The sequence below is a fragment of the Epinephelus lanceolatus genome, chromosome 13 (genome assembly GCF_041903045.1).
Source record: "Epinephelus lanceolatus isolate andai-2023 chromosome 13, ASM4190304v1, whole genome shotgun sequence".
NCBI classification, from domain to species: domain Eukaryota; kingdom Metazoa; phylum Chordata; class Actinopteri; order Perciformes; family Serranidae; genus Epinephelus; species Epinephelus lanceolatus.
Window position 1 is genome coordinate 14,564,836 of NC_135746.1, and position 14,244 is coordinate 14,579,079.

The window sequence follows — 14,244 nt, forward strand, 5'->3', positions numbered from 1 at the left end:
AAGCAGTTCACTGCTGGCTGGAAAGATGTCTTTTCACAGGGGTTCAAACACATTTTCCTGGATAAAATACCAAACTTTTCCATGACTTTCCAAGGACCCATAATAAAGAATCGGTCCACTGTTGTAAAACATATCAGATTCAGACCCTACTTAAACATGATTTCAGCTGGCTGGTTACAGGAAGGGCGAGACGAACTCAGGGAGAAAATGACAAAACTTATGCAACAGTAAAAAAAAACAGTTACAGAAAATGAATTTGTCACTATGTTCCATTACGTGGGAGGTTATCGACTGTAATAATTTCATTATATACAACAAAATTCCATGACTTTTCCAAAACGTTCAATTATTTTGACATATTCCTAGGGCTAGGCAATATGACCTTGAATCAGTATCACAATAAATTGAATATTTTACCACGCTTAGGATTAATTAACTTTTCAAGCTGGTGTATTTTTTTAATGAAAGAGTGTGTATCTTATCTTTGTGATTTTAAAAGATTTGAAGGAAACACACAGATGAACTGTATTGCTCATCTGCTGGTCAAGTTGCTCAGTTAGCTAGGTGTTTGACAACTCCTCCTTGTTGCTTCCAGGCCGCGGACTGGACAGGGCAGAGTCACTTGACTACACATGCAGTTGTACGTTTTTAGGGTGGACAGTACATGAACACACAAAGTGGAGAAAATATTAACAGAATTAAAACCAAAAAAGAAAATTACCAACATGGGCAAGATTATACCAGTTAGAGATTATGAAAGTCGGTATCGATTCATTTTCAATTCATTGCTCAGCCCTACGAATACCATGACTTTTCCAGGCCTGGAAAATGTGATTATGAAATTCCATGACTGTTGTAGGTTTTCCATAACCATGAGAACCCTGTTTCCACAAAACGGGACAGTCTATGCAAAAAAAAAGGACGTAAATACTTTTGAAATTGGTGCTACTTGATCGGAGAGGACTGAGGCATTTGCTTTTGCTCAAAAGGTAGAAAACCCACAACAACGAGAATACAATGCGCCGCACCAGACCAATAAACCCTACCACTGGTGGCTGACATAGTTCTAGCTGCCTCTCCAAAAACAATATGTTGGCCAGCTGTACAGCTAAGGATCATCCATGCATCCATTTTCAAACTTATCCTCTTGCGGGGTACACCCTAGACAGGTCACCAGACTATCACAGGGCTGACACATAGAGACAGACAACCATTCACACTCACATTCATACCTACGGACAATTTAGAGTCACCAATTAACCTGCATGTCTTTGGACTGTGGGAGGAAGCTGGAGTACCCGGAGAAAACCCACGCTGACACCAGAAGAACAAGCAAACTCCGAACACTGGGTTCAAATCCCCCACCCTGGGTTTGCTGTGAGGCCACAATGCTAATCTCGCAGCCACTTGCAAATTTTTACCAGCATTTGTCTTGTGGCTGGTGCTAATTTCCAACCCTGATTTTAGGCAAGAAATAGGCAACATAGTAACAAGATCTTGGTTCATATTTGATCAGCAGTGCCTAATTTTGCCGTTTGAGCTCAGTTTTTTCACACTCCACTTTTCACAATACACTGTGGCACCCACTTCCTGTTCACAAACTTTCATGTCACAGCTAAACAGTACACTGAAATATGTTCCTCAAAACATTTTGGGCGAGAAATAGAAAAAAGGTGACAAAATCTTGGTTTATATTTGGTCAACACTGCTTAGTTTCGCAATTTTTATCTATATTTGGTCTGCTCTCTCACAATCCGCTGCTATACTCTGTGTCCATGGTGGTGGACGTACAAAAATGAGGAAGTACAATCTGTATTTTGAGCAACAGCCAAACAGTCAGCAAAAATCAGCTGGATGGTGTGGGTTTTTTTTTTCTGGTAAATGAGCAGAGAGATTATGGGTGCTGGCAAGATGGAGGGAAGATTAACATAGTTAATTTACACATACGCTACTTTATTATGACATAAAGCTGGTTGAAAATCTGCAAAGTATCCCTTTAGATACATTTGTAGCTTGGAGTCAGTGTGTAGGCATTAGTCTTAGCCCTGCACCTACATGTGATCTGTGCACGCTACTCCCTTTCACATAGTATGAGTAGGGTGAATAGATTTCAGTCTGTGAAATTTTGAGGTAGGTGCTTATTTGAACATATTTTATGAATCATTTCTGCATCTCTAAGTTTAAACATACTGCTTTCTGGCAGATGCAGGATGATGAGGGCACGCTGTTGAATATGATTTCCATAGTTTGCAATACTATAACCAGAGACAGATGAACTCTATCATCTCAGTCCTGACCTGTTCCTCTTCCAAAGCAAATGAGTCACCATCACTTACAGTAGCACCAGTCTTTCTCTTCTACACACCCACAAACACTTGAAAACATACTGTAAAGACACACCATGTGAACCAGAGAGGAAGATACAAGTCTAACAGACAACAGGAAGTATGAGGACTCAAAAATAAAAGATATGTCTGTGCTTGCACCACATTTAAAAAAAAAACTGCAGCCCTTGTTATTCTGTAAAGGCCGTGTGCAAACTCTGCAGATTCTGTGGCTTACTGGTTCCAAGGTACACACATCCCATCTCTCAGCATTATAATCAAGCAAAGTCCCTTCCTGTGGGCTGGTTACAGGAAGGTCACAATGACAGTCACAGGACTGCCAGCTGAGAGGTGAAAAACGGTCGCTTTATAGTTGCCACTGCAGTATGGAGTAAAAAAATGTGCTCAGACAGGTAGAAACGAGCCAGAGATGGCACCTGAAATGCTCAATTTAGAAACCTATCGACTTTCAACAGCAAGAGTAGGTGTTTGCAGAACAAAGTGGATGAAAAATAAGCAATCTAAATCATATTACTGCACGTACAGTATGATACTACTGCTTCCACAGAGAAAGTATGTTCATATCGTCTTGAGGCAGCAGGGACACTGAATGCACTGACATGTTCAATACTAATGACCTTATTCCAGGATTTTTTCCCCTCTTTGGAGCACATGGAGTCAAGACGGAAAATAGTCATTCGCAGGTGTGTGACATTAAGAGCAGCCAGTGTGATGTCACATGGAAATCAGATGTTGCAGATGTTATTTCAAAGCATCTGGTGATTATCAGAGTGGCTGCATTTTTTTATAAAACATGACACAAAAACAGCTTTTCAATGAAAACTATGGCCCTAATATTCTAAAAGGTTATTTGTTGCTGTGGTGTTTGTTCACATTATTTCCATAACTGACAGGAAATATACTTGAACCCAAGCTGTTCCCTAGCAACGTAATGACTTGTGTTCATGGATAGGTCTGGTTTAAAGGACTGTTAATAGACGCACATTCACACCAGTGCTGTTATCTGAAGCAGTAGGCAACACGAGGGAAAAGGAGGAAATATTTTGAGTTGTCAGCAGTTCTTTTAGACAATACAGCCTCTGCCCCACATTAGCACACTGTATCCTGACTGTGTCTGCGACTGGTGTTACTGGTTTATGAGGAAAACGGTGTAGAGCAAGCACAAAAGCTGGAAATGTGGTGCTTCACTTCTGCAGTCCTTGACCAGCCCCCATGAATTATTCTCTGAACACTACAGAGCATGTCTGCCAATGTGTCAAGGTAACACAAGGCGAAGCACCTGTCAAACACAGCGGCAATTCAAAGTGCTTTAGACAAGGTATAAAGTAGGGCTGGGCAACATCATGGAGGAAATATCACAATATTTTTGATCAGATACCGCCATAGCAATGTTGCGACAATATTGTTGGGTTACTATTGGGACTTTCACAAAATTTACACAATGAGATTTTTGATGAATCATTATCAGCAGCAGTGTGGACATGACTAAGCAGGTAACTAGAGACAACTAGAGAACAGCTAGTACAGCCTGTTGAATTCAGAAAATACATCACTTTACTGTAATGCAGCCTTTAAAACCAGAAAGAGACAACACTTACAATATTACAATATCCAAAATATAAGACGAAGACATCAAGCCTCACATCACATTATCAATACAATATCGATATAACGCCCAGCTCGAGTATAAAACAACATTAAAGACTACAAAACAAGGATGAAAAGGAAATAAAACACAGTTAATCAATGGGAACCTGCTGTACAACAACCAAAGCGAGATGATGGAGCCACAAATTATCGTTGCTCTTGATGTGCTTTCAAGACTGCTATACTTCAGACTGATATATTTAGCCGCTAGTTGGACGACTTTAATCTTGGCTGCATTTTTCCTCTAAATAACAAGGAGGCTTGTGATATCATGTTGGCCAATCTCAGGGAGGATTTAAGTGCTGACTCAAATACCTGTAGAATAAAAGGAACTCTGTTGTGGCTGAGGTGATGAATCAGAGATTAGGGCCACACTCAGATGTCTTCAGGTGGCTCTAACGGTAAATGACAACAAATCAACTGGCACCAACTTAAAGGGTAACTTTGGTGTGTTTTAACCTGAATGCTACCTTAACATGTTTTGTGTCTAAGTGACTAATGGGAAAGGCAGTTTTTGAAATTGGTCCAGTACTGAGTGAGGCCGCTGCAGTCATGAAAACAGGCTGCTGTGTAATCACTTGGGGCATTTGTGCATTTTGAATTCACGTCCACTATAAGTGCTTGGTTTTGCCACTAATAGGCTCAGATTGTCTAACAACATTACAGAAAGGATCCCAACAGAGATAAACCTGTTTGTTAAAGAGTAAGATCCTATTTATTTCACCAGAAACAGCCCTGAAATTGCCAGCCAAACCCACCAGACTCCATTTAAATAAACAGTAATTTAAGCCTGTATAGAGCCAGCATATTTTCACATCTAACTGGGTGAATTAAGGATTTATTTAAACTAAACCAGAGTTGCAAATGGTTGTAACAGTGGAGAGACAAAGCAAGATGGCTTTTGTGAGTGTTATTTTGTTTCTGTCGACTTTGAATTTAGTGTGTTTTACTATGATAAAACCGCTGCTTTTTTAAATGGAGTCTGGGAGGTTTTAGTGACAATGATTTTGAGGCCGTTTCTGCTTGAACAAAAAGGATCTTACTCTTTTACAAAAAGGTCTATCTCTGTAGGGATCCTCTCCATAATGTTGTTAAACACTTATAACAACAATCTGAGCCTGTCAGTGGCAAAAACAAGCACTTTTAGTGGGCGTAAATGAATGGTGCATGATTGCGCAAAGTGGCAAAACTGCAGCTTGTTTCAGCTGCTGGCTGCAACATTCTCACACAGTATTGGACCAATTTAAGAAATAGTTGTACCCATTAGTCACTTAGACACAAAACCATGGGAAAATAGGGTCCAGATTTATTTAAAAAAAATTAAGCTACCCTTTAAGACACACAATAATGCAACATTTTGGTGCCACATTGCAGCATCTACTAAATGTTTAATGCCAGATATAATGTTGCTTTCAAAGGCCTGACAGAATCACAGTCTCTCTAGGCATGTTTTCATGATCAAATAGACTTTTACTCAACTTCCTCATGCTTTACTTCCCTAAATCAAGTTCATCCGCTTGCTAGACTGCGTCCATATGAAAGACAGCGACCGCATATGTGAGACAAATTGGGATTCTGTAGTCTAACTGAAGGTATAGCTGTTTTTTTTTATTACATTAGGCCTTTTTGATGCATCACTGTTGATGCTATCAGATAATTTCTAAGAGTAAACATAGGAACTCGTGCTGCATTGACATTAGCCCGACCTGTGGCCAGCTGAGGCCAGCCTTTAACACAGGCTAACTGAAAGCGTGTGAAACAAAAACACAAATTGATCATGCTCACCACATAGGTTGATCCATTTTCTCCCGAACGAACCTCCGTTTCGGGTATGGAAAAATGCATTTTGGCTCGAAACACACAGCCTGCTGCCTGTCGACAAGTCCTTCAACGCCAGCACAGCCTACGATGGAGAAGAAGACACCACAGTTTGCCCACAAAGTCCACTGCAGTGACTGTCGGCGGTGACTACAGAGGAGGAGGAGGCTCTCACACGGTTTATCCGCTGGTTTGTAAGTCCGGGGAAAGCGGTGCCAGACTGGAGGAGACTGCTGACGACTTTATTATCTGGGCAACAACTCATGTACCCACTAGCATTCGCATAAAACTTCTCCCACGTCAGTGTCAAACTTTTCTCACTGCCGTTCCCGCAGCAGCCATGTTGCAAGTGTTAAGTAATTACACCTTCACTAGTGGCGTTAAAATATCCTTTCCAGCCACTTTTAACCAAGTCGTGATAACTTAAAACCACCTACTGTGATGTTTGAGTTTCAACGTGTACAGGTGACTGTGTTCATTAGCGAAACCAAGATGAAGTTTCGGGATAAAAGGTGCAGTTGCTTCCTGCGAACCCCACAGCGTCGCAGACCCGTTGGCAAACGTTTCGAAATATGAGGGGAGACAGTTGCACTTTTGGTGGTTTGGTTTGTATTTTTCCTGTCTCCTACATTCGCTGAAGAAAAATCGACAAAGCGACGGAGGTAACTCATAGATAAAATGTGGTAGAAACGGCAGAGAAAGGCAGATGTACCAGGACCATCAAGCCATTCTGTGTTCTGTGTATCTAGTTGCCCATCAAGAGGCATTGCAACAATCCAGCCGGGCTGAACCATCTCGTGTGTAGCCGGGGGGTGGTCCACTCTGCGCGGGCACGAAATAACAAAACACTGGCACAATTTCCGCCACACATTTTAACCCTTAACACGTAATAGTGTTTCATTATTTTATACATGTGCTACAGTCATGTTTTGTTCTACATTTTAAGCTTTAAAAAATCGTCGAAGTTGAGGTCCCCACTTTAGTTGGTGCAACCCAAATTGACAGTGAAAGCGCAGTCAAAATTCATTACAGTCAGTCAGAAAAAAAGCGATTACATTTTGTCAGCAATTTTAGAAATTTAACGGGACAAAACTCTTAACGTTACAACCTACTTAGATTAATTCGTTGCACATTAATTAAAAAAATAAAAAAAATGCTCATTTTTTTAATGTATGAAGAATGTATGCGTTGCAATAAAACATTAAATTAATCCAAACACTTTCTAATTAGCTACAAAATCAAATATTCGGACATATTATCAATTTTTCTGCACAAATAAAAAAACGCTAGATGTTACTGGATGCATTCACGTGCTGCTGTTTGTTCTATTGACTACGTATTATCCATTTTTCTGCACAAATAAAAAAAAAAACGCTAGATGTTACTGGATGCATTCACGTGCTGCTGTTTGTTCTATTGACTACGTAAGCAGAGAATGTCACAATAAATGCTCCAAATTGAGTGTTTGCGCAATTGCAGCGCAACAATCAAGACTTGTGGATCTAGTTGGACCAGTTTCCTGTCACATGTCCGCTACAGTAGGATCATATGACCTCAGTCGATGAAAATGAAAGCTGGGTGCAGCCAGCTGAAACCTGTGGTGCTTATTTTGATCTTTAATTCGTGTTTTTACGCAAGTTATCAACTGACTGGGCTGCAGGTAAGACTTGGGTTTGATAATGTAACAGCTGTAGTCTGAACCAGGATGTGTAAATATCCACATATTGTTGGAAAAACAGAGTGTTTTGGTGGATGTGTAGCAGCTGTCGGTGCCAGCGAGGATGATTGGGATTATTGTTGTTTACATCCTGTTTTTTCCTCTGTGATATTTTGTATTAACAGGTATGTGAGCTGTGCAGTGGTGCGGTCCTGAATGGGTCCGCAGTGGGCATGTTTTGCTCCTCATCTGCTGGTCGGATAGACGGGCGATGCTGCTTGAGAATTAGCAACACAGGCGACCCTGAACACATCATTGGGTAGGACTTCAATGCCGCCTTCAGGGTCTACCGGAAATATAGTTAAATCAAATTTAATTACGCCACGAGATAAATGGTCTGTGGATAACATTATCTGGTAAAAATTAAGAAATACTGTGCAGTAACTATGCAAAAAAAGTAAATAAGCCTAAATATATATGTTTAAAAAACGAAAAAAAGGTGTTTTATTCAAGTTTTATTGTTCTTATTTCTATTTTTTCCTGTGATTTTATTTTACATATTCCTTGTTTGTACTTGTTTATTTTTGTTTATATGACAATTAGGAGGGTAATCTTAGATTTTTGGGGGCAAACTGATCAATATCAGAGTCAGTGATGGAAAAAGTATTCAGATTTTTTTTTAACTAAGTAATTCTAACTGCTGTAGTTTACGTTGTCTTTTGTCCAGTGAATTTTATCCTTTTATTTGTTTCAAAACCTCTTGCCAAAGGACTGCAGTTGAGTATTAGCCAGCTGGATAACACTGGCACATTTACATAAATGTTGATTAATGTGGGTTGTCCTTATAAATAAAATAAAGTAATAAAATTACAGTTTACAAATACCATGTTACAAGTAAACATCCTGCATTCAAATTCTTATAAAATTAACAGTACATTTCAGAATTATATTATATTAGTGGATATATAATTATAAGTGGTTTAGTGTGTTCATCATTTTAATGTTGCAGCTGGTAAACGTGTAAACTCATTTTAGATACTCTCTAAATTGCTGGGTGTTTAATCTGTAACAACATATACTTTATTATTTGATTATATTTTGTATTATTAATCTTTAATTAGGAATCTGTAAAGTAACTGAAGCTGTCAGACAAATATTGTGAAGTAAAAAATACAGTATGTGCCTCAGAGATGTGGTAGAGTTAAATTTTAAAGTCACATAAAATGAAAAGAATTTGAATAAATGTATTTAGTTACATTCCACCACTAATGAGAGCAGAGACACAGAAGTTTGACCTTATATGGCAACCAAAGGAAGGTCATTAGAACGTTTTCAGTGGTCTTATTTTGCAAAACTACATATTACCATTACTATTTCAGAGTGCACCTGTGGTCTGGACAATCTTTTTATGACCTGTGCTCCTTTTGATAGAAGCTTAGAGGGAGAATTGAAAGACATACTGATGGGTTAGGCAGACTTTCAAAGACTAAAACCAATCACAACAAAACGCCTCTGCAACTTTTAAAAGTAAGAGCTGCATAATGATGAGTTTGTTTTGTTAATGTTTCAACAAAGTTTTTTGTGTGTGTCAGGTTGGATCTGTCCAATTGTTCACTAACTCACATGGAGGATCTTCAGGGAGCATCAACAGCACTAATAATGTACGTACAGTTACTACAGTTTCAGTTACCTTTTTACACAACGTACAGTATACAGACAATATTACACAAGACCCTGTGTGGACACCTCTTTAGTGACTGTGAGGTTATTTTTAAGGCAAAGAAGAAAACATATGGTACATGTACAAGTGACGTAAACATCTGCACTGCAGCACCAAGGAGACGTACGTGGATGATTCCTCAGAATGTTGTTTGTGTTTATAAGATCAGGAGATAGGAGAATTTATATTCATAGCAGCAAATAAAAACTTTAATCTCTCAACTACTACTCAGAAACAGAAATAAATAAGAGTTTAATCAGATTAATCCCACATAAGTACATAATTAGAGAACTTAAAATATAAGGACTGTATGAACACGTCTTATTCATTATGTTTTATTAGTATTAATACCAAACATTTGCCTTTGCATTTAAAAGTGTTTTTACTTTATAACTTTTACTTTGCAGAGACCTCTCACGCAATCCCATAGTGAACATCAGTGACACAGCTTTTCAAGGATTCATTGAGTTAAATTACACGTTAGTACTCTGTTAAAAAATTAAACTATAACAGCTAATTATGAGTTTTATATTTTTGTAACTCTATTTTTGTGTGTCTATAGGATTTTGCCACAAGACATATTTTGTCCAGGGGGCAACACATCTTGGGAAAAGGTGGAGGTCAAAGATGGAAACCGTCTTTGTGAAGGCCAGAGAAATATGTGCAACCAGACTGGACAGCTGTGTAAGTTCCCATCTGATACTCTTATACCGTGACACACAAAATATAAAACTGGAGTAGCCTTCTGGTAACACATGACAACTGTTCATCTCATGATTATTAACAATCCTCAGCCCTTACCTGCCCGGAGAACTCCCTCTGCGGCCCCTACGGCCCCGGCTTCTTTGAGTGCAGCTGTGTTGACAGCTACCATGGATACAAGTGTCTTCGAGAGGTCAGTTCTGCAAGAAGCTTGATTTTAATTATTTGCATTATGTACTTAAAGGAATACCTCAACCCCCCAAATAACCATTTGATTATCAATTATGAGACATTATTGGATGAATTGAAGTCATAGGGGTCCACGTTTAACAGCAGCAAAACTATATCAAAACATCTGTTTACAAACTCTCACAAAACTCGTGCAGTATAATCCAGGTCTCATTTATCCAGTCGTATGCTCAGTATTTCTCAAACACTCGCAAAAATGAAACTTATTTATGTTCTCTTCAAAGCCAGACTCCAGTGACAAAAACAGTAATTTTACCTTGCACAACACAGGAGCTGCTGGTCTACCACTGCCTCGATTTGTAGTTTGTGTTACGCCTCCTTACCACTTACGTATGTATACGGAGGCGAGTCAGTTGGAAGTCCTTTCATTCCTATGGGAATCTCCATGATATCCGATGTACCTGTGAAACTCCTCCCCTCTGTCCAGAATTTGCCTCAAGTACGTAAAAAAAATTAACTTTTGCGGTGGATTTTGGAGAGATCATATGACAGTGTGTTAGCTTAGCTAGCAGGCTGCTAACTTGCTAACAGGCTACTTTCATCAATTCAGTGTCTGTTGATCGTCAAGTGAGTTTGTACGATTAAAAAGGTACATGCCACATACCTGATAGGTCCTGCTTCTGTCTCGTTAATGTTCCAAGCACATTTTCCAAACTACTGGATGATGAAAATAGGACTAAATTAGCCTCTCCCCCACAGCCATTGGTAGTTTCTATCAGGTTTCTATCCATCCGTAAAGAAATGCACTTCCTTGCGTTGGACACTAGAGGCATCATTTGTACATTTACAGATCTACGGACACCGGTCACATATGTAAATGGAAACAAGGCATTGTTGTGTGACTGGGCTAAGTCGGAAATAACCCTTTAGAGGAACAGTGTGTAAAATTAAGAGGATTTAGAGACACCTAGTGGTGAGGATTGCAGGTTGCAACCAGCTGAAACTTCTGGTTAGAAATGCTTTAGTGTTCATTGTTCAGGAGGTTTTTACGGGGAGCTGAATTAGTTAAGTTAACAAAAACATAACGATTCTTATTTTCAGGTGATTATACACTGAAGAAAACATTCTTATTATTTTACAGTATGATCCATTTCTGCCAATATATCCCCCTAGATCCCACACACTGAACCTTTACAATGCCAAAGTCACACAATACCATAAACTAACTGATCAAGGCAGTGGTAGACCAGCAGCTCCTGTGTGCAGTGAGGTAAAATTACTGTTTTTGTCAATGGAGTCTGGCTTTGAAGAGAGCAAAGATAAATTTAATTTTCCCAGTTAAGTGATATATACAAATGGTCATTATGGAGGTGAAGTTTTTCTCTTACATTGTTGCATTTGAAACTTCTGATTATTTAAAGTTATGTATTTATTTTCATTGTAAACAGGGGGAGTTCCCAGCTCTCCAGGTGTTTGGGCCTCTTGGAGCATCAACAGTTGTGATCTCTGTCCTGCTGTGGGTCACCCAGAGACGTAAGGCCAAATCGCTCTGAGGCTGAACTGCACTCGACTCCTTTATCTGCAGTAATTTACTGAGCTGAAACTGAAAGGGAAAATGCTGATGCAAAGTCTGGGGTGACTTCAGGCTTCTTTTAAACATTATATTTTATTTTACTTTTGTGTTGAAGCATTATTTTATCTTGGGGAATTTTATAAACTGGCATTGACTTTTTTTCCTACATCATCAGTACAATTTTTAGAGAGTAAATTCATTTGAAACATGTTGCTCCATATTTTAACTTGTTTTAAATTTTTTTGCGATAATGCCACTGTTATCACTTTAATTGTATTTTAAATGCAGTTGTCTGACACAAGACGCTAATGAAGAATCTGTGTTGTGTAAATTTTGAGGATTCGCTCGCTGTTAACGGTGCCGAACATGCACTGAATCTGTACATGAGTTTACACGGTGAAACTACTGTTCATGTCCTGATGCACATTTTAGTAAACTTGTAGAATTTGGCTAATTGTTTACTGCATGTTGAACATGTACTTCACTCAGAGCAAAAACAAGTCAGGTTCACTCTATGATTTGTGACATGAACCATCTATATTAAGTTATATTTTAAAACGCAAGACAATGACTTTAACTAGCACAGTATGTTATTTAGTTGTCACTTGCCTTTATGCTGTTACCACATCTTGTATGTTTTCGACTCCGAAATGAAAACATGTTGTGTGCCTGCTGTTGGGTTACACTGAACTCATCTCATAAAATGTTGATTAGTCACATGTGGAAAAAGTTTTATCTTGATGGGTGAGTTGTTTTATGTTTCTTCCTGGTGGGATTCATGGTTCTAATAAAATATTTTAAAAGTACTTATGTTGCTTTGCTTGAGATGCTGCCATAATGTTGTACACATACAAGCATTTGTTCATTTGAACACCCTTTATGGACTTGTGTCTGGAAATGTTACTCAATTAGCAAAGACATCCATCCATCCATTTTCATCCGCTTATCTGGGGCTGGGTCGCAGGAGCAGCAGGCCAAGCAAAGCATCCCAGACATCTTTTCTTAGCAACGCTTTCCAGCTCCTCCTGGGGGACCCCAAGGTGTTCCCAGGCCAGATGAGATGTTATCCCTCCAGTGTGTTCTGGGTCTACCATGGGGCCTCCTACCAGTGGGACGTGAAAAGTGTTTTGGGCCCATTGGCATCACATGACATACCTGCATGTTGCAGTTACAGTTTGACCACTGTGTCAAATTCGCTTCAAGGTCCTGCACACTTCCTGGACGCTTGAGAGGGGTCTCCTCCCACGGAGTCCGCCATGTTGTTCTATAGTAGCCTTAACCGAACAAATCAAACACTCAATGCTTTTCAAAATCAAGGATATTTCTTTTTACTCGATTACACGCTACTCAGCAACAGTTACTATACTAGATGTTTATCAGATAGCGCTGTCGCAAAATTTAAGGAAAAGATTACTTCGTCGTTAAATTCAATACCAAGTCCCTCAGTAACAGAGGTTTCCTGTACCAACTTTGATCATTTTGTCGATAGTGCCGTAGGCTCGCTGCGAACAACACTTGACTCTGTAGCTCCTCTTAAAAAGAAGTTAAAAAAGCAAACAAAGTTCGCTCCTTGGTATAACTCTCAAACCCGTAAGTTAAAACAAATATCGCGAAAATTTGAAAGGAATTGGCGATTGACCAAACTGAAAGAATCTTGTTTAATCTGGACAGACAGTCTCAAAACTTATAAGAGGGGCCTCCGCAATGCCAGAGCAAACTATTACTCAGCATTAATAGAAGAAAACAAGAACAACCCCAGGTTTCTTTTCAGCACTGTAGCCAGGCTGACTGAGAGTCAGAGCTCTATTGAGCCTTGTATTCCTTTAGCCCTTAGCAGTAATGATTTTATGAGCTTTTTTAATGACAAAATTCTAACTATTAGAGGCAAAATTCATGACCTCCTGTCCTCAGATAGTACCTATCTAACCTCAAACACAGCTGTAAGACCTAATATATATTTAGATTGCTTCTTCCCAATTTCTCTTCAAGAATTGACCGCAGTGATTTCTTCATCTAAATCATCAACGTGTCTCTTAGACCCCATCCCAACTAGGCTACTTAAGGAGGTCTTTCCTTTAGTTAACACTCATATATTAGATATGATCAATATATCCCTATTAACAGGCTATGTACCACAGTCTTTTAAGGTAGCTGTAATTAAACCTCTCCTAAAAAAGCCCACCCTGGATCCAGAGGTGTTAGCCAACTATAGACCAATATCTAATCTTCCCTTTATGTCAAAGATCCTTGAGAAAGTAGTCGCAGACCAGCTGTGTGATTTTCTCTCTGATAATAATTTATTTGAGGAATTTCAGTCAGGATTTAGAGTGCATCATAGTACTGAGACAGCACTAGTTAAAATTACAAATGACCTTCTGATTGCTTCAGACAAAGGACTCGTCTCTGTACTTGTTTTATTAGATCTTAGTGCGGCGTTTGACACAATTGACCATCAAATTCTACTGCAGAGACTGGATCACTTAATTGGCCTAAAAGGTTCTGCACTAAGCTGGTTTTAATCTTATTTATCTGATCGTTTTCAGTTTGTTGACGTTCATAATGAATCATCCTTACGTACCAAAGTTTGTTTTGG

General features: G+C 39.1%; 2 protein-coding genes across 4 annotated transcripts in view; one reads left to right on the forward strand and one right to left on the reverse strand.

Moving 5' to 3' along the window:
- Positions 1–6,668, reverse strand: part of snx17 (sorting nexin 17) — a 51,102-nt gene extending 44,434 nt beyond the window's left edge. The window contains exons 1-2 of one of the 2 annotated variants that reach the window (XM_033648972.2): positions 5,988–6,668; positions 5,778–5,895 (exon numbers count right to left, since the gene is read on the reverse strand). In XM_033648972.2, the coding sequence (XP_033504863.1) occupies positions 5,778–5,837 (60 nt within the window). In that variant the 5' untranslated portion in view covers positions 5,838–5,895; positions 5,988–6,668. Of the gene's footprint in view, positions 1–5,777 lie in introns of both variants that reach the window. The other variant, XM_033648971.2, reaches the window with a different exon arrangement.
- Positions 6,669–7,174: 506 nt separating this feature from the next.
- Positions 7,175–12,457, forward strand: atraid (all-trans retinoic acid-induced differentiation factor). 2 transcript variants are annotated; one of them, XM_033648135.2, is made up of 7 exons: positions 7,183–7,470; positions 7,653–7,786; positions 9,060–9,128; positions 9,595–9,666; positions 9,750–9,871; positions 9,982–10,082; positions 11,527–12,457. In XM_033648135.2, exons 1-7 carry the CDS (start codon positions 7,372–7,374, stop codon positions 11,629–11,631), a joined length of 702 nt encoding a protein of 233 aa, XP_033504026.1. In that variant the 5' UTR covers positions 7,183–7,371; the 3' UTR covers positions 11,632–12,457. The 2 variants fall into 2 exon arrangements, with proteins under 2 accessions (XP_033504027.1, XP_033504026.1); XM_033648136.2 differs by lacking the exon at positions 9,595–9,666 and having other exon boundaries at positions 7,175–7,470.
- Positions 12,458–14,244: the final 1,787 nt, after the last annotated feature.